The sequence below is a fragment of the Vombatus ursinus genome, unplaced genomic scaffold (genome assembly GCF_900497805.2).
Source record: "Vombatus ursinus unplaced genomic scaffold, bare-nosed wombat genome assembly UNPS02014863.1, whole genome shotgun sequence".
Lineage (NCBI taxonomy): Eukaryota > Metazoa > Chordata > Mammalia > Diprotodontia > Vombatidae > Vombatus > Vombatus ursinus.
The window spans coordinates 35,138,389-35,164,841 of NW_020954641.1; the positions used below are offsets into that span (position 1 = coordinate 35,138,389).

At 36.1% G+C, this 26,453-nt stretch overlaps 1 protein-coding gene across 1 annotated transcript in view; it reads left to right on the forward strand.

Annotated features, from left to right (window-relative positions):
- Positions 1-26,453, forward strand: part of LARS (leucyl-tRNA synthetase) — a 52,292-nt gene that overhangs the window by 10,949 nt on the left and 14,890 nt on the right. Inside the window, exons 8-27 of the mRNA XM_027841823.1 lie at positions 1,373-1,436; positions 2,911-2,978; positions 3,081-3,306; positions 6,951-7,038; positions 7,135-7,211; positions 9,473-9,526; positions 10,313-10,453; positions 12,144-12,221; positions 13,278-13,363; positions 13,450-13,515; positions 13,627-13,709; positions 14,097-14,235; positions 15,190-15,402; positions 17,376-17,433; positions 18,912-18,975; positions 23,155-23,338; positions 23,743-23,833; positions 24,784-24,924; positions 25,902-26,042; positions 26,202-26,312. Of these exons, the coding sequence (XP_027697624.1) occupies positions 1,373-1,436; positions 2,911-2,978; positions 3,081-3,306; positions 6,951-7,038; positions 7,135-7,211; positions 9,473-9,526; positions 10,313-10,453; positions 12,144-12,221; positions 13,278-13,363; positions 13,450-13,515; positions 13,627-13,709; positions 14,097-14,235; positions 15,190-15,402; positions 17,376-17,433; positions 18,912-18,975; positions 23,155-23,338; positions 23,743-23,833; positions 24,784-24,924; positions 25,902-26,042; positions 26,202-26,312 (2,173 nt within the window). The remainder of the gene's footprint in view (positions 1-1,372; positions 1,437-2,910; positions 2,979-3,080; positions 3,307-6,950; positions 7,039-7,134; positions 7,212-9,472; positions 9,527-10,312; positions 10,454-12,143; positions 12,222-13,277; positions 13,364-13,449; positions 13,516-13,626; positions 13,710-14,096; positions 14,236-15,189; positions 15,403-17,375; positions 17,434-18,911; positions 18,976-23,154; positions 23,339-23,742; positions 23,834-24,783; positions 24,925-25,901; positions 26,043-26,201; positions 26,313-26,453) is intronic.

Sequence of the window (26,453 nt, forward strand, 5' to 3'; positions counted from 1 at the left end):
AATAGTTTCTTTATTATTGCCTCCTAAGATCTTTGAGAAATTTTCTGCTTATAAGTTGTTGACTCCTTGATCTCAATTATCATGTCTAAAAAAATACAGTTTCTCTTTGTTTCATTTCTGGGAAAAAAGAAATGGTTTACCTTTCCTAGAGTTCAGTTTCTTTGAATATGAAATGAAAGGTTGAGCTAGATGATCTTTAAGGTTGTCTCTGCCTCTGATATTCACTAATGATAATAGTAATAGCTGACACTTATATGATGACTTAAGGTTGGCACAGCACTTTAGATATATATCCTGTCAAGAACTCATAGCAACCATATGAGGTAGGCAATATTACTCTCATTTTGTAGACGAGAAAAGTTGAGGCCGAGAGTTTAGATGATTTTCTAAGTGTCAGTTATCTAGTAGGTAGCTGAAGCACTCACTATTCAAATCCAGTTCTTCCTGACTCCAAATCCAGGCCTGGGTCTGGTATACCAGCTCTGTGCTGAGGTGAGAAGGGAAGCATGAAGCTGATATTAATGCCTAGAATGTACATGTGGAAAAGGCAGTTCTCACATAGTGCCTTGAACTCTGGGGGAAAGAGAAAAGGAAAGGGGAAAAGGGAGCAGTGAGGAGGGGACAGATGTGAATGGAGGGGGCTGAATCTGTAAGCTGAGGAGAAGCATATGAGTAAGTGGAGCTGATCCAGGATGTCTAGAAAGATGAAGATAGTAACCAGGGAAGACACAGAAACAGGGGACAAGGATGAGGGGGCATAGAGTAGCACAGGACCTGGATTCAAATTCGAATTCTGATGTTTGTTTCCTGGATAACCTTAAGCAAGTCATTGAACATTTTTGGGCCTTAGTTTCCTCATTTATTGAATGAGTTTAGAGTAGGTGATGTCTCTTTTTTTTTTTTTTTTTTAAAGCAAGGCAGTTGGGGTTAAGTGGCTTGCCCAGGGTCACACAGCTAGTAAGTGCCAAGTGTCTGAGGCTGGATTTGGACTTAGGTCCTCCTGACTCCAGGGCCAGTGCTTTGTCCACTGCACCTGGAGTAGGTGATCTCTAAGGCTCATCTCAGTTTGTGAATTCTGTGAGTCTGTAAATGAAAACTCTACATTTTATGAGATCTTTAAATTTCAGAAGTCTTCGATTTCATCAAAGGAAACCTGCCTCATTAAGTTTTTTCTAATTGTAACATCTCTGATGAAGACAAAGACTTTAATTCAATATTAATGATTATAGAGTGTACACAAAGTATAATTAATGAATGCTGGCTTCAGCTTGGTATTTGGTATTTAGAAGTAACATATCCAGAGTAAAGCCTGACTATTAAAATATAGTCACTTTTACTCAACTGCCTTTTTTTTCTGCTGTGTGTTTTATAGGTACACAATTTATTCTCCAAAAGATGGACAGCCTTGTATGGACCATGACAGACAAACTGGTGAGGTAATTATTTTAGGCATAGAACAGTTGTGAGCCTAATCACAAGGCTTTTCAAACAAAACAAAAACCTAAAACACTTGGATGGTGAAGGTCTTTATGCTTTATTATTTTTACTCTCCTGGTAGTGTAGTGTATGATAAAAATGACTTTGGGACCATTCTAATCTGAGGTATCAGGTAGGATCAGTTTCTCACAATTGTCACTACATCTCCTTTAGAGAATGGTAAGTTATAGAAAAGAGCAGGAAAGGTAGAATGAGGCAGATGGCTGGTTAGTTGAAGTAGTGAGGGGACACTTAATATTTTTACATGCTTTCTTGCTTATTTTCATAACTGATAGTGCTTTATTTTCCAAGTCTCTGCAACCATTTATGACAATGGCCTGCCTGTAGGAACTATTAATAGGAATATTCTCGTGATGAGATGATGAGATAAGGAAATTAAGGCATAGTGAGGTTAAATGTATCTAACTAAGGGCATATACCAAATCATTGGCAGTGCTAGAATCTGAGCATTTGACCCTTTTTTGATGCTATCATTACCTAATACTGCCTTTGATATTGGTCACTTACTGGCTTATATGATAGTGACTGACAGCAGAGTAGTTTTTTAAAAAAATCTTTCAATTTTGATGTAACTGCCAATATGCATATATGTATGTATATATGCATATATACATACACATTTCAGTTCCCTCAATTTTCCAAATATCATATACATAAGGTGGAATATTTACTCTGTTCCTCTAAGTATGATCTGCAGATTTCTTCTTGATTACAAGAATAAATTGTTTCAACTGTGCAGAGAATCCATTTAAGGTGTTTGGGTCAGAGGTCAGAGGTACCTCTCAAGGTCCTACTACACGCCAGGAACTGTGTTAGTCTCTACCAACCAAAAATGCCATTGGGGTGCTTACATTCATTTAGGAGAAATAGCATGTACACATGTAAGCAAGCATTAAATCCATCTAAAATAAATCCAAGGAAGTGGTTTTTATGGAGAGAGGCCCTAGTATCCATTGGGGAGAATTAGGAATGGCTTCATGTCGGAAGGCAGTACTTGACCTGAGTTTGAAGGGAACTGGAGAGTCTTCCTGGTGGAGGTGATGCTGGAATACATTCCAGGCATGTCGTGGAGGACAGCCTACACAAAGGCGAAGAGGTGGGAAATAGAATATTGGGATTGAGGAGCAGCCAGTGAGAAGGCCAGTTTGCCTGGACGGTGCAGTGTGCAAAGGTTAGTGATGTGTCTAAATGCCAGAAAAGTAGGTTGGTGCCAGGTTGTAAATAGCTTTATATTGTAAACAGAGGAGTTTACATCTGATTCTAGAAGTAATGGAGAACCACTGGAGTTTACTGAATAGGAAGTGACATGATCAGATTTGTGCTTTAGGACTATAACTTTAGCAGCTGTGTAGAATGGAGTTCTGTGTATAATAAAAAATCTTCGGTTTTCCTATAATTCTTTTGTTCATTTAGGGTGTTGGCCCTCAAGAATATACGTTAATAAAAATGAAAGTGATTGAGCCTTACCCCTCTAAACTAAGGTAGGATTATCAAGAAGTAAATGTTTGTCTTTTCCGAGTGTCTTAGAGGTTTTGGTTAAATATTCAGTATGTTCCACATTTAATACTCATTTTTCTTCACAGTGGCCTGAAAGGGAAAAACGTCTTTTTAGTAGCTGCTACTCTTAGACCTGAGACCATGTTTGGACAGACTAACTGTTGGGTTCGCCCAGATATGAAATACATTGGATTTGAGACTGCAAATGGTGATATTTTCATCTGTACCCAAAGAGCTGCTAGGAACATGTCTTACCAGGGCTTTACCAAGGACAATGGAGTGGTACCTGTTGTCAAGGAATTGATGGGAGAGGTGAATATGAGACCAGATCCTTTCTAGCTGAGTGCTTTAGTTTGGGGAAAATGTCTAACTGTGAGGGATAATATTTGCAATACTGTATACTTAAGCTTATTAAATATTTGCTGAATGGTGAATGGAAAAAAGATATCCTTAAGAGATTTAACATTTGCATTAGCTGTTATGTCAATATTTGAATAGTCTCAGCTGCCATCATTGGTATAGAAGCATGAATTTTCTTTTTTAACATGAAAATTTACTTACTCTGACAATGGCATCAAACAGTTCTTATGGTCTTTCCTTATTAACTTAGTACAACACAAGAACAAGATAAGAACACTGGTGACTTTCACAGCCTTGGAGTAGATTCTGGAGTTATCACTGATAGCCTGAGTTTTGTGACCAAATCCAGAAACCAAAATTTCACCTGTTTCCTGAATAAAGTTCAGGTTCCCATAAAGATCATTCCCATCATCAAAGCAGTGATTTCTTTTTTCTTTTTTTTGGCCATTTTTCATTAACTGGATTCTTAACACATTTCTTGATGATAGAATCAGACTGCTTTGCTTCCACACCAGAACTTTTCACAAAACCATCCACTTTGCATGGGATGCTCTTCCACATGGTATAGCCTTCAGGGAAATGCCCAGATGGGCTTTCTTATTCTGTTTGTCACGCCACTTTTGATCCTCTTCTATGGCCGCAGAGCTTTCTAGCCATATGGAAAACACAACCCTTACTAGTTGCTAGTCTTGAGACCTGAGAGAAAAACGCAAGCCTCTTGTTCTTAGTTGTGTTTGTTGATGTTAAATATCCAGTGTTGGTGCCCGTCATCTTTTGTTTGTTTATTTTTGCTTTTTTGGTGAGGCAGTGGGGTTAAATGATGTGCCCAGGGTCACACCGTTAGTCAAGCGTCTGAGGCCAGATTTGAAGTCAGGTCCTCCTGACTCCAAGGCCAGAGCTCTATCCTCTGTGCCAGCTAGCACCCCCCACCCCGGCCATCTTTTGCATCAGTGCTTTAGCACCAGCATTTTGTGTATGTTACTCTTTTTACTAGATGTTTATCCTTCATAGCTATAACCGTTTTATTTTTATTTTACTCTTAAAATTTTTTTCTTGCTCTTTTATATCTTTCTTTTCCAAATATATCCCTCTCTCCTACCGATCAAAGAGTTGTTTCCTTGCAACAAAGAATAAAAAAGAAAGAGTAAAAACAAAGTAGTTTGTGTAACTACCAACACATCACCTGTGTCTGATAGTATATGCATCATTCCATCCCCATAGTCCTACCTTTGCAAAGGAGGGAGGGAAGTCATTTTCTCATCTTTTCTTTGAGGGCCAGCTTGGTCATTATAATTATACCATGTTCAGTTACATTTTTAAAAATTTACATTTTTGTCATTGTACATATTGTTTTCTTGGTTCTGCTTACCATATTTCACATCATTTCATATAAATCTTCTCGTGTTACATATCTTTTGTTTCTTATAGTGAAGTAAAAATAATGTTCTATTACATCCACACACCACAATTTGTTTAGCCATTCACCAGTTGATGAGTATCTAGTTTGTTTATTCTTCTGTGCTCCTAAAAAAAGTACTTCTGTATATATTTTAGTGGGTATCAGACTTTTCCTTCTTGGGACACATGCCTAGCAGTGTCATAACTAGGTGAAAGGGTATGGAAATATTCTCACTCTCTTAACATATTTTGAAGTTACTTTCCAGAATTGCTGGACTAATTAACAGCTTTACCCACAGTGTATTATTTATATTCCTGCCTTTCTATCCCTTTTAACTTTGACTCTTCCCACATTTTGTCATCTTTGCTAATTTGTAGCTGACATACATTTTTGGGGGGGGGGCTAGGCAATGGAGTTAAGTGACTTGCCCAGGGTCACACAGCTAGTAAGTGTTATGTGTCTGAGGCTGGATTTGAACTCAGATCTTCCTGAATCTAGGGCCGGTGCTCTATCCACTGTGCCACCTAGCTGCCCCCTGACATACATTTTTAAAAAAAGGAAGGGTAGCATAGTGAATCGAAAGCTGATCTTATTGTCAGGAAGATCTGGGTTCAGTTCCTGGCTCTGACATATACTAGCTGTCTGACTATGATTTTTTGAATTTTTCAATGCCCCAGGCAATTCTATGACTGCAAGTTACAAATGAGTGAATGGGGTTTCTACACTGAGAGTTCCCAATACTGATGAAATCATTGGTCTGAACTCTTCCTCATGTTCTCTTCCTCAAGGGGAAACAAATGTTTTTAAAAGGAAAATTTGAGTGCAAAACCATCTTGGCATCTGGGAGGATTTGATGGGGGTTGGTCTAGTTCATTCTCTTTTTTGTTCTAGTAGTCTGTGATTCTATAGGGCTGGTTCTTAAATTATTTTTCTATTCAACTCAGACATTAAGGGCCTTACTCTGTGCAAAACACTAAAATAAAAATGCTGGGAACAGTAAAAAAGTATATAAACTGTGACCCATTTAAGGGCACATGGATACCTTTTTCTTTACTTTTCTATGATGATAAAACTAACCTTGATAGTGAGAAAAGAAGAGTATCAAGTTAACTAGTACTGTAGAGCTGTCTGAGTACAAATGCCACATTAGCCTGATTTTTAACTCTTCGTCAATGAGGTCAGAATCATTGATTGTTGCATGAATGAATGAATGAATGAATTGCTATAACCTTAAAATGAAACGACTTCTGTTTTATAATTTGTAACATTCACACCATAAATCAATCCATGATACAGATATGGAGGGTTTCCATATAGAGCTTATACTGTTTTTCTTCCCACTTCCCGAAAATTTAAAAAGAAAATAGATTTAGCCATCATCTTAATACCTTTTTTTCGAGATATACAAAAAGGTCACCAAATCAGCATTTAGGATTAATGTGTGTATTTATATTCCTGAAATGTAGGCTAGGAAGAAATTTCTAGATATATTAATGAAATTTTTTCTAATATTTTGAATAGGTTATTCTCTATAAGGCATAGTTTGATACATATCAAGTTGATTATAACTAATAATTTTGTAGCTTGAGATAGGAGTAGTAGTATAGTCAAATCTCAATTTTTTATGTTAATAGAGGAAACAATAGGCATTTATAGCACTGAAGAGTAAATAGTTCTTTCATGATAATTTTTAATTCAGTTAAACTTACACGTACACACAGATATGCACACTTGCTCTCTCATTAATTTTCTCTGACATTCTTCAAGTTTTACTTTATAATTTGTAGCCTTAGACATGTTTTTATCATAGGTATGAAGGACACCATAAGAACTCTTAGTCATGGATATTTGAGAATTGTTTGTAATGATCTTTGGTAGCTAGTTTAAATTGAAACTAGGTTTACTAGAACATTGTTTGCTCTTTTTGATTTGATAAACTGATGTGTCTCCTGAGCTTGTTGGGCCCCTTTTTGAATTTTTCAGTGTTTTTGTTTGTTTTTTGGTGTGGCTTTCCTTAGGAAGTATTGGACAATTGAAATCTTTTCCTAGTTGGTTTTCTTGCTTCAAGTTTCCAATTCATCTACCATAAAGTTTCCGAAGTGATTTTCATAAAGTGCTGATCTGACCATGTTTCTTTTCCCTCTACACAATAAAGAAAACATTTCTTTTTTTCATATTACTTATTTATCTTGTGCAGGAAATTATTGGTGTAGCCATTTCTGCACCTTTAACATCCTTCAAGGTGATCTATACTCTTCCAATGCTCACCATTAAAGAGGACAAAGGTAAAAAGAGTTCATGCTTGCTCAGTACTTTGTAATATATGTTCTGGTTGTGATATTTTGCTGTTACTTAATTCTGTGTTGTCCTTTTTTCATAAGGCACTGGTGTTGTCACAAGTGTTCCCTCTGATTCTCCAGATGACATAGCTGCTTTCAGAGACTTGAAGAAAAAACAGGTCAGTGTCTTTCTCCTTTGCTGAAGTAAAGGCTTACATTTCATTTTTGGTATCTTGCTAGATAGAGGCTAGTAAATGGTCATCAAAGGGACTAATAGTTCAAGTTCAAGCTTCCAGTCATTATATATAACCTTCTCATTAACAGTTCTAAATGGAATGCTATCCAAAATGCTTTTTTTTCTCTTTTTAAACAAACTTTATTGATGTCCTTTGTTTTTTAATGTAATCATTTCTGGAAATACCCTACTCCTAGCCCCTACCCCGAAATCGAACTTTCTTTGTAACAAAGAAAAACAGTTAAGCAAAACCAACTGATATAATGATCCTACCTGAAAATATATTTGAGATTGTGTCTGTGGAGGCAGAGTCAAGATAACAGAGTGACAGCTAGCAGTTTTTTGCCCTAGCTCCTTCGTGTCTTACCCTACAATATCCAGTAAAGAGTGTCAGGCCTGCTTCTGATTGGGAAAACAAAGAGAAAAGCATTGTACCTTTCTTAGTTCCCTGCCTTTGCTGAAGACAGATATGCTTTATTAGCTGTTTTCTTGGACCTAGATTAGCTATTACAGTTATTCATTTTGGCTTCCTTTTAATGTTTTTTTTAAAAATTTATTATGTTCATAGTGTGTATGCTTTTGAAAAGTATGCTTTTGAATAGTACTCTTTTGAAACTTTTTGTTTTTATCTTCAGCACTGTATTTATCTTTCACATAGAAATCTGACCATCTTTATAAAAATTGCAATGTTAATCTTGAGGATTTTCATAGTAAATTTTTTTTTTGGAGGGGGACAGGCTTGGTCATTATAATTATACTGTGTATTGATTATACCTAGTTAGAGAGTTCAGTGTTGTTTTAAGAATAGCTTTGCTAGGGGCAGCTAGGTGGCACAGTGGATAGAGCACTGGCCCTGAAGTCAGGAGGACCTGAGTTCAAATCTGGCCTCAGACCAAACATTTGACAGTTACTAGCTGTGTGACCCTGGGCAAGTCACTTAACCCCGATTGCCTAAAAAAAAAAAAAAAATAGCTTTGCCGAAATTAATGTGTCTCCTGAGCTTGTTGGACCCCTTTTTGAATTTTTCGGTGTTTTTGTTTGTTTGTTTTTTGTGTTTCTTTCCTTAGGAAGTATTGGACAGTTAAAATCTTCTCCTAGTTGGTTTTTTTGCTTCAAGTTTCCAATTCATATAAAGTGCTGCTCTGACCATGTTTCTTTCCCCTCTACACAATAAATTCCAGTGGTTTCCTTTTACCTCTAAGATCAGATATAAAATCCTCTGTTGGGCATTCATAGGCCCTTCACAGTCTGACCCTTTCCTTTCCAGCCTTCTTATGCTTTATTCCTCTCCATGTTCTGTACAGTCCAGCTACATTGGCTTGCTTGTTATCCCTCCCAACATCTAACTGCCTGTCTCCATGCCTTTGTACTGGCTGTCCCCCGTGCCTAGCATGCCTTCCCTCCTCAGTTCTGCCTCAGAGGATCTCTGGCTTTCTTCAAGACTCAGCTCAAGTGCCACCTTTTGCAGAAGGCCTTTTCCAGTCTCCCCAGTTGCTAGTGCTTAATATCTACTCCATATGTGTTTTATATCTATATCTACATATCTCTATATATTAGCAGTTGTCAAAGATCTTTTCAGGGGATCCACGAGATCAAAACTTTTCATAATAATTCTAAGACATTTTAATTTCTTTTTTCATTTTTCTTTTTTTTGGCTAGGCAGTGGGGTTAAGTGACTTGCCCAGGGTCACACAGCTAGTAAATGTTATGTTTCTGAGGCCGGATTTGAACTCAGGTCCTCCTGACTCCAGGGCTGGTGCTCTATCTGCTGTGCCACCTAGCTGCCCCCATTTTAATTTCTAATAGTGTAAATATCAATAGATGTACCCATATAAACAGAAGCTCTTGCGGGGGAGGGGGGAGTGTCCTCACTAATTTTTAAGAGCATAAAAGGATTCTGAGACTGAAGAGTTTGAGAACCACTACTCTCTATACACATTGTCTGCCCCTTTAGAACAGAAGCTCCTTGAGAGCAGACTTTTTTCAGTTTTTCTTTTTATTTTCAATGCTTAGCACAGTGCCTGGTACATATCTAGTAAGTGCTTCATAAATTCCTGTTGAGTGAATGATTAGGAAATCATGAGCAAAAAAGAATAGTAAAACATCTACAATTTGACTTTTCCCAATTAAGCTCATTGTACAAACTATAAAATATAGTATGGCATAGAATACATAATTTTTAACTTTCAAATTTTTTTTTTGTAGGCATTAAGAGCAAAGTATGGGATCAAAGATGAAATGATCATGCCTTTTGAGCCGGTGAGTGTGTAAATGTAGTATCAGGCCTTGTATGTCTTAGGTAAGAAGCTCATGTTTCTCTTTGACCCAAAAAGTCAGTGATGGGAGAAGTATCTAAAGAGAAGAGAAGAATTTGTTAATGGGTTCCTATAGTTTAAGTGGTGCTACAGGCTAGGGGGAAAGAAAAATATACAAGTTAAAAATTTCTTATGACTGATTGATTCTTAGCACTTGGGATCTGCAATTCTGTAATGATAGCTCTGTGCCTAACTTGTTTTTATGTTACCCTTTCTTACGAGAATAGTCAACTTCCTGACTTAGAAAGCCAAAATTATGCCATGTTAGTTATTAATGCTTTAAGAAAAATAACAAAACTACACCTTCTTCATTTTGTAATTTTTTGTGTGATTAAGTTTGCAGGCTGGTGACTGTACATGCAAGAATTTAATTTTCTGCAGCTAAATTTCATGAAGAAATTCAAAAGTCTTTTATTTATTACAAACCAAAACAAGACCAGATCTACAATGTTAGTTTCTGACATTCTTTTGCTTGGGTTTTAAGAGGAACTGCAGGGTCAGGTGGAGTAGTATCGTGGAGTAGTATCATGGAGCTCTGTTAGTGGTTGGTGGGAAAGAAGACAAAATGACTTCTGGAGTTATTTGTCATATATTATTAAAGTCATCTATTTTTGCAGTAGTAAAGACAATCTGAAATTACTTCATTTCACTGAATGAGAGTCAAAAAGATTATGCCCCACAAATCATTCCTGTGTTCATACATTTTGAGCAAATTTCCTGTATTCTGCAGGTGCCAGTCATTGAAATCCCAGGCTTTGGGAACCTTTCTGCTCCAAGCATTTGTGACAAATTGAAAATCCAGAGCCAGAATGACCGAGAGAAACTTGCAGAGGCTAAGGAGCAATTATATCTGAAAGGATTTTATGAAGGTGTAAGTAATAATTTTCATTTTCCATGTTTAGATTTTTTTCCATGTTTAATGGAAATTGGTATTTTAATTAGATTGAAAGAGACAGAAAAAAAAAGAGGTGTATAGCAGGGATTCCCTTTAGGAATTAGTGTTTTCTTCTTTAACAAAATTTTAGAATATTAGAGCTGGAATGGACCTTAGAAATAATTTAGTGCAATTCATTTTTTTTTCACATGAGGAAACTGCAGCCTATAGGGGTGGAGGGATTTGCTCAACATCACTATTAAGTGGCAGAGCCAGGGTGAAAATCTCGGTCATAGAATCAAAAATCTAGGCCCTGAAATGCTATCCACATCCAGAAAAAGAACTGTGGAGTATGAATGCAGATCAAAGCATACTGTTTTCACTTTTTTTGTTTTTTCTTTCTCGTAGTTTTTCCCATTTGTTCTGATTCTTCTTTTACAACATGACTAATGTGGAAATATATTTAATATGATTGTACATGTATTACCTCTGTCAGATTGCTTGCTGTGTGCTTGCTGTTTTGGGGAGGGAGGGAGGGGAGGAGAAAAATATGAAAATCAAAATCATATAAAATGAATGTTAAACTATCTTTACATGTAACTGGGAAAAAATAAAATATTATTAAGTTGAAAACAATTAAAAAAATAAAGTAAAAATTAAAAAAAAAAATCTAGGTCCTGCCCTCCAACAGCTTACATTTTATCTGTGGAAACAGCATATACATATAGGGATAAGGGAATGAAAAGTAATTGGACAGAGGGCGCACTGACAATGAAGTGAATGGGGAAAGGCCTTGTGTAGATGGAGGTACTTGAACTGAGACTTGAAGGAGGTTAGGAATTCTAAGAGTCAGAGGTGAAGAGGAAGGGCATGAGAGGCCTGAGGACAATCTGTGCAAAGTCCTGGAGATGGATGCGAAGTGAAATACTGTAAAGGGAATGTCCTATAGAGGGAGCAGGGTGGAGACAATTTAGGAGCATGTGCAGGGGAGTAATGTGCCACAAGTCTGGAAAGGGAGGCTGGAGCCATATTATGCAGAGCATTTCCATTCTGACTTTGCCTTTTAGAGGCATTAGGGAGCCACTGGGATTTTTTTGAGCAGGGAAGTGACATAGTTGGACCAGTACTTTAGGTATATTAATTTAGCAGTTGTGTGAAGAGGAAAGACGAGTCAGGGACACTAATTAGGAGATTGTAATCGTAGAAGTGAGAGGTGTTGAGGGCTGAATGAAGGTGGTGGCTTTGTGAGGAAAGAGAAGGAGACTGTTGGAATATTTAAGTTAACTAATATTATATCATATCTAACTCATAGCATCACCTTGAATAACGTTATTTTTAGTACTTTGGTAATTTTTTGGGTAGAGAATTTGTGGTGCATCTGTTTTCTTTTACTTTGACTACATCAACAGCCTATTTCTTTTTCTGGTCATACATGTCCTCAGTAATGTCTTTTATGCCTCTTCTTGCATGTAAGTCATTATTGGTTATGGTCTGCTTACACCCATCAGGCAACTTTTGAACTGTGAAACAGATCGAGGAATATAATTTGTTAATGATGAATTGAAATAAAATGAGCTTTTTGATATGTTATATGGAGCACAAAATCTTAGGGTTGACAAGAAGGGACCTTAGAAGGATAAGTATCGCAATAAATTAACTTTTGGTTTTATTTTTTCTTTCTCTTTAGATAATGGTGGTGGATAGATTCAAAGGGCAGAAGGTCCAAGATGTCAAGAAAACTATTCAAAAAATGATGATTGACAACGTAAGTGAGAACTTACCCTGGGAAGCTTTGTTTAGCTGCGTTATAGCTGTTTGCTTTTGTTGTGTGTAACTAGTGATGATTTCTTCAGTAGGCTGTAAAGTCTTGCTAAAGATGTCATATTCATTTACTGAGGGGTATTGTTGACCTACTTGGAAAATCAGTGAGCATCAGGAGCCTATAATGCTAATGCTAGTGGTACTCATACTGCTTTATACACAGACAACTTAAAATGGCCCCCTCTACAGTGGTAGCCATTTTAGATATTTGTAGATCAGTAACACCCCCCAATACTTCTTCATTTTCCTTTTTTTCCCCTTTACATTTTCATTTTTGTTTGAATTGCATTATGAATTCTGAGCAGAAATATGTATGGATTGAAGTATTGAATTTTATTAAAAAGAACTTGCCCTGACCAAATCAATCTAGGTAAGGGTTTGTACTTGGTGGGAAAGCACATGACCAAGCCTATAATAGACATTCTTAATCACAGATGTAGTCTTTGGAAAATAGATTCTAGCCTTGCCCTAATCTTTGAGCAGGTGTGAGAAAGGTTTTTACTCAGCTTACTTTAAGCTTTTCCAGCGGTAGGTCTGCACATTTCGTCTCTTGTTTTCTTTCTCCTCTTTGGGGAGGATCGCCTGAGGTGAAGATACCTTTGCTTTCAATACTCTTGGGGATTAGCCCGGATGAGAAATGTATGTGTGCTCCACAGCTATGATAGGAAGCCTAATCTTCCAATCCAGGGGATTGGTGAAAACTATTCTTGCTTCATTCTGAGCTGACAAGGAATATCCTAGGAACAGGGGAAGAAAGGAGAGAACAAATGGTCTATAACATACCTGCTTTAGAATTTTGCGTGTTCTTGAGCCTGAATTGTGAGTTGGAAGACCAAGTGATATGCCCTTCCTGTAAAGGGCATTGGGTCAGCATAATGGGAATCATAATGAAAATGGTGGAACAGTTTTTAAGAAAGTTGAATTTTGTTTGAGGCAGAACTCTAACTTCAGAGTGATAACCCATATATATTTATTGGTTGGAGTTATCTTTTTTTGTCAGGGGGAAGCACTTATTTACATGGAGCCAGAGAAACAAGTGATCTCTAGATCTTCTGATGAATGTGTTGTGGCTCTGTGTGACCAATGGTGAGTTCTCTTTCTAAGAACAAAGAAACATCCTTCAGTCACTGGGATGATCCTTTTGATCATGAAATCAATTTATTCACTTGCAGGTACTTGGATTATGGTGAGGAAAGCTGGAAGAATCAGACCTCCCAGTGCTTGCGAGATTTAGAGACGTAAGTCCTGAAAGAAAATAGATGAAGATGGAAAAAGGAAGGGAGAGGAGGGATGGAGGGAAGAGGGATTCAAAGGTGAAGAGAAACAGTCTCCCGATTTACTTTACTTAGCTTCTGTGATGAGACCAGGAGGAATTTTGAAGCTACTTTAAGTTGGCTACAGGAGCATGCTTGCTCAAGAACGTACGGTTTAGGTAAGTATCTTATGCAGCTCCCCTTTTTGACCCATGGCTTTGACAAGGATGCAAATGGTTAGAAATCACTTACATGTTCTGCCACCTAATAATAAGCCTTTCTAAACCAGAAAGATGAGAGGAAACTGAGGTGTTATTATACTAACAGTATTGAGCTTCAGCAGTTGGGCCTCCTTTTAACCCCCTAGATTGCAACTTAACTTTCATGAGCTGACCTTTATGTGGAAAGAGACGTTAAGACTTCCACATTGTTTTTCTCACGTGGAAATTCCCTGTTTAAAAGTATATTCAAGATATTCTGGTTATGCAGTTCCCTAGGCAATATGTTTCTTAGATTTCTTGGTTACTTAGTCTCAGATTATCATCTCTTCTTTGTTCCTCTTGTAGGTACCCGCTTGCCTTGGGATGAACAGTGGCTGATTGAATCGCTCTCTGATTCTACTATTTATATGGCATTTTACACAGTTGCACACTTGCTGCAAGGGGGGAACTTGCATGGGCAGGCAGAATCTCCATTAGGCATCAGGTTAGTTAGCTAGTCCCTGATTAGCTGGGAACAGGGAACATTATCTGTATGCATGTGTAAATATAATATTTTTAATAGCCAAAGCTGTGAAATGTGTTTTTGTTTTGAGACTGCATTTCTTTTCTTTTTTTTTTGGCTGGGCTGTGGAGTTAAGTGACTTGCCCAGGGTCACACAGCTAGTAAGTGTTATGTGTCTGAGGCCGGATTTGAACTCAGGTCCTTCTGAATCCAGGACCGATGCTCTATCCACTGTGCCACCTAGCTGCCCCTGAGACTGCATTTCACTGTCTTACTCAAGTGAGGCTATGCACCTATGTCTGGGCCAGAGAGGCAGCGTGGCTTAGTGATTAGAGAGCTGGTCTTGGAGTCAGGAAAACCTGGGTTCAAGAATTAACTTTCATATGCTAATTCTGGGACCCTGGCAAGTCATTTAACCTCTGAATTCCCCAGTCAACCTTCTAGATTATAAGTTGCAGAGAAGATGCCAGCCTGCATTATTGGAGGGAGTTTCCTTTATCAATGAAGCCACAGGTCTGGTTTCCTCCCTAGTCTTTGCAAAAAAAAAAAAAAAAAAAATCTGGGGCACAAGGTTCATTTAATGTTTTTGAAATGATGTTTTTGTTTTTCTCATTATTGGAATGAGGAAAAAGAAAAAATAGCCTTTAATTCTTTCTATCTATCTATCTTTCTATTGTCTTTCTTCTGTCCTTAAGCACTATTATGGGGAACATTTCCTACATTTGTCTCATCTACACCAAAATAGAGGCTCCTATCATCTACACTGAAACAGAGACTCCTGTTTCATGCTTCAGTTGAATTGTTTCCCTGAAATTGTACTCTATATACTTCTATAATGCTTCTCTTTCATAATCTTCTACTTAAGAATTCTTCACTTCCTTAGTTGCCTGAAAAGTTCCAGATGCACCTTACCAAGGTACAATTGTTGTTCTGTAGAGCACAAGAGATGACCAAGGCAGTTTGGGATTATATTTTCTTCAAGGAGGCTCCATTCCCTAAAACTGAGATCCCAAAGGAAAAATTAGATAAGTTGAAGGAAGAGTTTGAGTTCTGGTATCCAGTGGATCTTCGAACATCTGGCAAGGATCTTGTTCCAAATCATCTTTCATACTATCTCTATAATCATGTGGCCATGTGGCCGGGACAAAGGTGAGTATTATAAAGGCTTTAGAGTTTGGTAGCAAGGGAAATTCCAAAAAATTAGTTAATTACAGTGTTTTGGGATCTGGTTGTTTTGTTGGTGAGCTCTGAGTGGCTTACATTTGCTTTAGGTTTATTTTGGAACTTTTCCTTAAGTCAATAAAGACTTTGATTCTTCCATATTTTAAAGGTTCTGTCTGAAAGTTGAAATTTGTGGATTGTCTGGGGCAAAAGTTTACCTCCATATTTTTGTTTCCAACATAAACATTTGCCCCCATACTACCCTTTAAAGTACTTTGGAACATGGAAGAATTATACTCTCTTAGATGGAGAAACATGTTCTCAAGTGATAGGTTTAGTAATCATGAGTACTGCCCATGGAGAGACTGTAACTTCCTTGCTGGTCCCAGATCTCAGTTTCTTAACTGATGATTGAGGATACACATTGAGGAACAGTAGATTTACTTGAAACCTTTTTGGAAATTTAGGACACTAGGCTATAATTACCCCAGTTGTGTTGTGGCCAGGCGAATAGAGTTCACACTTCAAGTAATGAAAGATGTTCTGAGATCTTATATGACTAGAAATACTCAGAAACTCTGTTTCACATTTCTTTCTGAAAACTGAATCTCCTTTAGCAAGGGTAATTTAGAGGGAAAGCTGAGAGTTCAGCTATAAACCTATAAACCATTGTGATCTCCTAAAGTAAAAAATTCAATCGTATTATGATATGAATCCCTGACCATTGATACATTCGCACTTGCATAAAAAATTATTGGATTAATTTTTAAATAATTCCATTTTTACAAGTTTTAAGTATTTTACACTCAGGATTCTGGCGAAGCGGCTATTATTATAGGAAAATGCTTTTACTATGACTGTCAGTAGTATTGATGATAGCTAACATTTAGATAGTACTTGAAGGTTTGCAACATATTTTATGTTACATAATCCTGTGAGGTAAGTACTACAGGTATTATCCATTTTTTACTGATGAGGAAAATGATTTGTCCGTGCTTTAGAGCTAGTAACTGTTGTAGGTGGGATTCCTGCTCAGGTCTCCGAGACCCTGTCCACTACACTACTCTATGAAACTGCATGCTAGCATAGAAAAGCATTTCCATCTTTTTGCCTTAATTATCTGAGAACACATTTCGAAGGTTTAACAGGTGAACCAAAATATGGTTATGTTTGCCACCTAAATGATTTTTTATCTTAAAAATACAAATTTAAGAACCCTGTTTCCATATTTTGCATCAAGCTGCACATATACCTAAATCCACAGTGAATGCCACTTTTAGAATAGATCGCTATTATGCCAGTGATTGACTTGGCCTTTTGGGTTACTTGTTTGACTTTGCTAATTATAAAACCAAAAGGTTATTGATTAGACAGTATTAGAAGGAATCATTGAATTTTGATCATTACTAGTTGGGACTTTAGAGGTTATTTGGTCCAACCTCTTGTTTTTCAGTTGAAGAAACTGAGGCATAGAGAAATGACTTGACCCAAAGTCACACAACAACTAGAACCAGAACTCAGATCTTACAGATATAATTAATAAACATTAGGCCTAAAACAAGAACTCTATTCTTTGCCTACCCAACTCTTAATGATTCTGCATTCATACAGAAAAGGAATGTCCCTTGCTCCTGTTCTTGGCTAGTCAAAATGAAAAGTTCCCTTGTGATTTCGTGTCTTTTGAACAAAATTAGTTTTTTTTGTTCAAGAATAAAAGGCCAATAATGTAGATTTTTGAGATAAATAGGGAAAATTGTATAGGATTCAAATCAATGTAATATTCTGGGTCTGTTTCACTAGTCTCATTTTCCGAATTGTGTTAAAATCATTTTAAAGGAATTGGATAAGTGATAGGTACTTTTCACTAAGTGTTTGAAGCCTCCATTTTCCTAAGATTTCAAATCAAAACCATTATCTTCTTAAAAAAATAACAAGAAGGTAACAATGTTCCTTAAATGCAGTGATAAGTGGCCAGGAGCTGTGAGAGCAAATGGACATCTCCTCCTGAATTCTGAGAAGGTAAGAGTCTATGGCACTCCTGATTTAAGATTGTGGGGCCAATATACTTTCTTTTTTACATGTGTATTTGTTTTATGCTTTACAAAGTTGTGCTTTTTAGGGTTAAGTAGCCTGAAGTATTAAATATTAAGTTTAAAATGTTTTCATTAAAATATAAGGCAAAGCTGCAACATAGATTAAATTATCTTTAAAAATGAGTTAGGGGGGCAGCTAGAACAAGAAGTAAAACAAGGTAGTCTTGCCTCAGTTCCTCATCTGTAAAATGAGCTGGAGAAGGAAATAGCAAACCACTTCAGTATCTTTGCCAAGAAAACCCCCCAAATGGGGTCACAAGGAGTCAGACACAACTGAAACGACTTAACAGCCTCAATGAAATTACAGATTTAGGCTTAAAGGAAAGTAGATGTGGTTTCAAATCCTGGTTGTGCCATTTATAATCTTTGTGACCCGCTAGTGCTGAGAATTTGAACCCCTATCTCCTATCTCCAGGTCCAACATTCTTTTCTTTTAAATCCTTGAAATTAAAAAATTCTGAATTTAAAAACCACGTTAAATTGGTATTTCCATATACATTTTAGAACAGAAAAAAAGGTGATTGTACATGAAATTTTGAATCTCTCATGAATAATTTGCCTTCATTTTAAAATACAAATTCAACATAAAACTTTCAGAGCTGTCTTGCTTGTCTGGCCTTCTCTTTGTTCTTTTCTATGCATTTAAAAAATGCTTTAATGACCTTCTTTTCATGGTCTTTCCTTTTTTGGGGAGCTTCACTATCCCATTCTTCCCTTCCTTCATTTAAAAAAAAAATTACCCTTGTAATAGATATGCATAGTTACGGTAAACAGATTCTGAGATTAGTCATGTACAAACATATATGTCTTTTTTCTCATCTTGAGTCCATCACCTCTTAGAGAACTGGGGAGTGTGCTTCATCATTGGCAGTTTGGAGTTGTGGTTGGTCATTAACATTGATCAGAGTTCTTAAGTCTTTTCAGTGTTATTTTTCTTCACACTGTTGTTTTTATTGTATAAGTTGTTCTCCTAACTCTGTTCACTTTGTTCTGCATCAGTTTATATGTCTTACCCTGCATATCTGTACTGTAATTTATTCAACCATTCCCTAATTGATGGGTACCCCTTTAGTTTCCAGTTTTTTGCCACTAAAAAAGAGCTGTTATCAATATTTTTGTAAATAGGGGGTTCTTTTCCCCTTTCTTTGATCTCTGCTGGATCAAAGGATTTGCAGTTTAGTAACTTTGGAGGCATCACTTAGGAAAAATTTAAAAAAAAAGCAACTCATTTTTTATTGCTGTGTTTTGTTTTGCCATATGACATTTCCCATCACACTTACCTACTGCACAAAATGTAGTCTGAAAAAACAGTTAAGTAGGAACTATCTTAGGACCAATTTTGGGACTATCTAGTATACTGACTATCTCACTAACCAGTGCTTGTCTATTTCTTCTCCATTTCAGATGTCTAAATCCACAGGTAACTTTCTTACCCTGACCCAAGCTCTTGACAAGTTTTCAGCTGATGGTAAGAGTTATTATTATTATTATTATTTTATTCTGAGTTTAACAAACACCAAGTAAAATTAGCATTGCCATAGACATATACATACATATATGTATGTGTGTGTGTGTGTGTGTGTGTGTGTGTGTGTGTATATAGATAGATAGATAGATAGATAGATGTATATATAAAATAGAGGATTGTACCTTAAACTAAAGATCTCTTAGTGAGAGTTAGTGAATGACTGTACATCTTGCTTTTCTTCTTAAGTATATAGTTAAGTTCAGCTTGTGGTTTTCAAAGCTCTCCTGCTTGTCTGTGCTTCTCTCTGCCCTTCCTTTTTTTTTTTTCTTCTCTGTTTGTTTAAAAAAGATGCAAGCTTTTTTCATCTTATACCTTTTATTGTTTCCTCCCTGAATGCCCTTGGGATGACATTTCTTACCAGGGTTCCTTGCCAAATTTCCTTTAAACTAGTTTTTTTTCCCACAGCTTCTTTCTTTTCTCCTAAAAGCATTTGATTCAATAGAGCATATTACTACCTTAAAGGCTTCTCCAACAAGATGTCTCTCATACATATGTCAAAATTATACATGCTTCTTTGACACAAATAACAACTTGTTTGATGATTCCTAGAATATCAGTATCAAATGGAACATGAAGCAGGGAGATTTTGCTCAACAAAGTTGTTTTCCTCTCCACTTATGGAAGAGGATTAGATAATTAAATAATGCAGAGTCCATTTGGAGGGAAGATTCCTTACAGACAGTAAGTTACTGTAGATGTACCTGTTAATGAATTAATTTTTCGTGATTGCATCAAGTCTCTGAATGACAGAAGAGTGTGGTTTACCTATTTATGTAGGAAAAAACAAGTGGATGTAGAATGCCTGTTGTCCGGACTGAACTGCAATTGAAAGTACAGTCTATAGAGCTCTTCTGTCAGAGTTTGTGTATCTCTCACACACTTCTCTCTCTTTCTCTCTCACATATATAATATATATACACAGATATACATATATGTATATATGTGTGTATCTGTGTGTGTATATATATGTATATACACATATATACATCTGTATATCTGTAATCTCTTGGATGGATACTGCAGATGGATAATGAGTTGTGCCCAGAATTAAATAAGAAAAGAAGCACCGGTAGATAGAGCATCAGCCCTGAAGTCAGGAGAACCTGAGTTCAAATCCGGCCTCAGAACAAACACTTGACACTTACTAGCTGTGTAATCCTAGGCAAGTCACTTAACCCCAGTTGCCTTTAAAAAAAAAAAAAAAGAACTGTTATTCCTTTAGGGCAATTTCAAGGTTCTTTAAATGATCTCAAGCTTTTCTTTGAAACAAAGGCCCATCTTTTTAATACTAGTATTCTTTTGGAGTTTTTGTATGGCTTCAGGTCATGAAACACTAACATTTCCAAATATTTGACATTGAAAATCACCTAAAGGTCAGCAGAGAATCACATGGTGGGGGCATGAAGGCTGCAACTCATTACAAAGGAGGACTTATAAAAGAGAAGTGCAAAGGATACTGTCAAAGACATGTATGAGGAAAAAAGAAAATAGACTGGTCACATATCAAAATTGGAGCATCTAATGGATGACCTGAGTGCTCTGCCGATATCCTGGCAAGGAAAGCCCCAGCACCCTGCATGTGCTCTTTGTGGTGGGTAGGAAGATATGAAATGAGAATTGTAAAGGGTGAGAGGGCATGGATTGGCTGCAGTCTGCATCTTTGGAGGGAATACCCACGACAGTAATTCCACATATCCATTTGAGTGGTGACCTTAGGGTGTCAAAAGATAAATATTTCTTTTTAATTCTTTTTTTTCATCCTGAACTTAAGCATCAAAGGAAATAAACATTTCTATATACATTGTAGAACTGAAGGAGAGAGGATTATGGATGAAACTGTTTTGTAGAGCTTACTTTTATTTTTAAGTATATAATAAATTCAACATGTAATGTTCAAGCTGAAATGAAGTTCTTTGATTCTTTCAGGCTTTCTTTAATGTCCTATTCCTAGTCTCCCTTTTCCTCCCATCTCTTCCCTTAACAAATTCTTAACACTTTTTAACAAATATGCACAGTCAAGCAAATTAAATTCACACATCAGCCATGTTCAGAAGTGTCTCATTTTGCATCTTGAGTTCACCACTTCTCTGTCAGGAGATCAAAATTGTGATTGGTCACTTCATTGATCAGAGTTCTGAAGTCTTTCAAGTTGTTTGTCTTTAGTGTTACAGTTACTGCGTAAATTATTTTCACTTCATTATACATTAATTTATACAAGTCTTCACAGGTTTCTCTGAAACCATTCCTTTCATCATTTCTTATGGTGAAATAATATTCCATTAAATGAATATGCCATGACTCGTTCAGCCATTTCCCAATTGATGGGCATTTCCTTAGTTTCAAGTTCTTTGCCAATACAAAAAGAGTTGCTATGAGTATTTTTATGCATATAGATCCTTTTCCTCTTTTATTGATTTCTTTGGAGTATAAGTCTAGTTCTGTATTGCTGTATCAGAGGGTATGCACAGCTTAGTGGCTTTTGAGGCATAATAAAAGACATTTATTTATTTGTTTTTTTGGTGAGGCAATTGGGTTTAATTGACTTGACCAGGGTCACATAGCTAGTAAGTGTCAAGTGTTTGTTCTGAGGCCGGATTTGAACTCAGGTCCTCCTGACTCCAGAGCTGGTGCTCTATCCACTGTACCACCTAGCTGCCCCAAGACGTTTATTCTTTAGAAGAACCAGCTGTCTTACTCTTCACTACTGTTTCCCTTAGTTAAGTGAGAGTTCTAATGCTCTGTGTGTGTGTGTGTTTGTATTAGCCTAAAGACACTTTCCTGCTTAGGTAACCCACTCATCGTATCATTTATCCTGTATCTCTTTTCATACCACCAATTTCCAAGATGCTTCTGTTTGTTCTTTCTTGGAAACCAAGATTTTATTAAGAGTAAATTTAGCTAAAAATTGATTCCTTAAAATTGTTCCTTAAGATGGTATGAAATATGGATGATTTCTGTTAGCATTCATTTGTGTTAATTTAATATCCATGCTTTTTCACTTCAGTGCTTTGTACAAAATGGGTACCCATTAAATGTGTATTGAGTTGAAATTTCATGATATGATTTTTCTATCTTACGAAGGAGAGGAAACAAGGTAAGGCTGAGGAGAATGTGTTTCCTTTTATATGTCACTGACAAAAGTATTTGTTTTTAAGTTTGTACAGATTTACATAGATGGCACAGATCATTTGTCAACATAATTGGGATCCCCCATTAACAGTTATCATTTCTTTTTTAGGGTTTATATAAAATAAAGAAGCAGTGTGGTATAATATATGTAGAACCAGTCTCAAAATCAGGAAGGCCTGGATGGGTTTAATTTTTGTCTCTGAATCTCACTGGCTGCAGTCATTTACAAGTTATTTAACCTTTCAGTGCTCTAGGCAACTATCTGAGCAGCAGAGAAGGTGCCAGTCTTCATTAGGAGAATATTTTCTACATTAATCTTAGGACCAGTCCTATTCTATCTCATAGTAGGGGATAGTTTTAAAGAAATAGTTTTTTTTTTTTTCAGTCTTGTTAATGACAGCCTTTATATGTAGTCCTAGGTGTAAATCAAAGAGTATGAACAGTTTTATCTAATTGAACAATATTATTTTTCAAAAAGAGTGTACCAATTCACAGCTCCACTAGCATTTTCAAAAATGTATTTATTTCCTTCATCCTCATCAGCATTGGACTTTATTGTTTTAACTATCTTTATCAATATAACAGGTGTACTGGTGTCTCAAAGTTGTTTTATTTTCATTTTTCTGATTACCGAAGAGTTATTTGTATTTCTTATTTCAAAATGTATCTGTTCATTTCCTCTGACCACTTATTTAAGAGCTTACTCTTATAAATTTATGTCAAGTCTTTGTAGCTTTTATCAGACTTTTATTGGAAATGTTTATAGGAAAGATTTTTTCTCATCTTTTTTTTTTTTTACCTTTTGTTATGCAAAAGTTTAAAAAAATTTATATGTACTCAAATACAAACAATTGTCATTTCTACCATTACTCCAACTTGAACCCAGCAAAGCACATACCCTTTTCACCGAGTTTTAATTAAACTTTGCCATTATCTCAGGGCAGGTGTTCGATAAGTGTTCAGCTGGATAGTTGGTCAATTTTTTTTCAGGAATGCGCCTGGCTCTGGCTGATGCTGGTGACACTGTTGAAGATGCTAATTTTGTGGAAGCTATGGCAGATGCGGGTATTCTCCGCCTTTACACCTGGGTGGAGTGGGTGAAGGAAATGCTTGCCAATTGGGACAGCCTAAGAAGTGGTCCTGCTAGCACTTTTAATGATCGCGTCTTTGCCAGGTAACATATGGAACCAAAACACTTTGTACTTTGCTTAGTTCTCCTGTGTTTTTAAGCTTATTTGCATTTAATTTTGCTCTAAAATGTAGGAAGGTAGGGGAGGAAAGATTGCAGAAAAGACAAATAACAGGAGTTAAGGTGAAAATAAATAGAAAAAACCCAATATGTACTATTGTCAAGGAATGGGAGCCATAAGCAGTGTCAGGCAACCTGCCAAATTTAAGGATGGATAGATTGCCAGGAGACTACATGGCAGCAGATTTTAATGAATATAAAGGAGGTGTTATTATTTTTAAACAATTAGTAATGTTTACATTTTGACATTGCTGTTTATTAGTAAATATAATAGTTCTTTATACTTGTTTTATGCCCTTTAATCACATTTTGTTTTTAATGTTCAATAGTGAAATGAATGCGGGAATTGTGAAAACAGAGCAAAATTATGAGAAGATGATGTTTAAGGAAGCTTTGAAAACGGGATTTTTTGAATTTCAGGTAGACATGAGTATTGCTGTAGCTAAATTCTATAGCTGTATCATTTGGTAGCTTAATTACATAGACTTGGAGTGTTGTTTCTTATGCATCCCTTAAATCTATGTGTATGTGTGTGTGTATATATATATATATTTTTTTTTTTTCCTGTTACTTACTTAAATGCACATCTGATAAATTAGAAGTAGTTTTCTACCAAATCTATCATCTCTACCAACTCCTAAATGTGTTATGATTTTTTAATAATTAACCTTTATGATATTTCTGCATTAGTGAAGTTAGGTAGAGGGCATAAAGAAAAGGAATAAATCTGAAAACTAGATAGGCTTTCATTGAAAACTTTTCCAAGTAAGGAAAAATTAAGATAATTCCACAGGTTTTTGTATGTCATCAAAGCTAATTTTGCAACCAAGCATTTTCTGAAGTTTTCCATAAGGTGTCAGTATCTCACCAAATCTGAGAGTTGTGCCTGAATACCAAATGGAGCTTCATTTAAAAGACTGCTTCATAATGTATCACTTTGGTCTTTATTTATGACTTGCCTTCTGACATATGATTAAATGGGTCAAGTGCTGAGCATAATAATACATCATATTTATTGCTTTTTATCTTGGTCTGTGATTTTTTTTTATCTTTCCCATGTACCATTTAGCAGCAGTTCTTAATAGATGTTTAAAATTGTGCCATTGTCTTTTATGCCTCAACAATTAAACGTCTTATACCTTATATTTTCCTTCAGTCAGTGTAATATAAAACTGACATCCCTTTTACATAGATTCATATTCATTTACTTATAATGAGTAAAGCCCATTTAATAATCTCAAAAGGGGGAGGACTTTTAATGTTTAACATTTCATGCATTAAATGCCATTTTACCTTTATTTCAAGAAGCATAACTATTTTATTTTAAAGGTGCTTAACAGTTGGAATGACAAATTTTGCTTCTATTTTAGGCAGCAAAAGATAAGTACCGTGAATTAGCCATAGAAGGGATGCACAGAGACCTGGTTTTCCAGTTTATTGAAGTTCAGACTCTCCTCTTGGCTCCAATCTGCCCACATGTATGTGAACATGTCTGGACACTTCTGGAAAAGGTACTCTCATAGCTTAAAGTATGCACCTAAGATCTGCTAGGAGGTTTTGATTTGTCCCCATTGAACAGTATGTCATATTAAAAACAATAAAAAAACCAGTTGTTGACAAAATCAGTTTCAGAATCAAAAAAAAAGCTACTGATAAGTTGGGTTGTTGATAAGTGTTTAGACATACAGCCTTCATTTATACATTTAGGACATATGTATCTTAAGTTTATATGCTCATTCTTATGTTGTTTAACATCTAATTTCTAACCATATTAGAATATGCCTTAATGTAGACACTACCATGTATGTAGTAAAATTTTAGATTTATGCAGTTAACATTTTTAGAACTGTTTAGTTTACCTGACAGGTTAAGATACATGTCTAGCCATTATGGACCCCTTATATGAATTAAACTTCTGCAAAATTTTCTTGTTTTCTGTAAAAACTCCTGGCATATGCGAGTGTATAGTAGCATTCATAAAGATTAGTTATATTTTTTCTAGTTATTTTTCCTAGAGTTGCAAATAGATTGACTATCTGGTTTAATGGTTTTTTCATAATCCTACTAGGTATTTTTATGTATTTCTCAGTACATGGACAGCGCAAAATGTGCTAATTATTATGTACCCCTGGCAGTCATACATTAAGAATTAGGTATATTAATATGATAAAATGATGTCTTGTATATTTTATATAATAGCTATTAAATTTAGGCAAATTAAGATTATGTAATTTTTTTTGAAAGTGAGCATATGTGTGTGGGCATTAATACAGTTCTAAAAAATTGACTGTTAATTAGAAATATAGAGTAACTTCACAGCTTGGTTTTAGGGTGTTTTAGATTAGGGTCTAAAGAAGTGCGTTGGTTTGAATCAAAATCAGATTTGAAGGCATATCCCTGATGATAATCTTGCTATGAAACTATGGTAGATTCTGTTTGGCAGGTGTTAGCAGCTAATTTCACTGAACCTTCTTTCTTTAAATAAAAGCCTGACTCAATCATGAAAGCTGTCTGGCCAGTGGTGGGTCCAGTCGATGAAGTCTTGATACGTTCCTCACAGTACCTTATGGAAGTAGCTCATGACCTGAGACTACGGCTTAAGAACTATATGATGCCAGCCAAAGGAAAGGTGAAATAATTAATTTGAAAAAAATACTGGGAAAGCTCTGTTGTAAAAAAAGTATGCTACATGTTTGTCTTGTAACTGTAAAAGGGAAGGGAATGGGATGTTTTGTGTTTATTAAGTGAGAAGTGATTGACTGTTTCCTCTTTTCTTGCCCATGTACAGAAAGTTGACAAACAGCCACCACAAAAGCCTTCTCATTGCACCATTTATGTGGCAAAGAATTACCCGCCTTGGCAACATACCACTCTGTCAGTTCTGCGTCGTCACTTTGAGGTGATGTTTTTTGACATGATCATTTCTCCATTGTCACATTTGTTTTCCTGGTGATCACTTTTTGCCCTTATTATGTGTTGGGAGCTGGGGAGGTTGTGTGTGTGTGTGTGTGTGTGTGTGTGTGTGTGTGTGTGTGTGTGT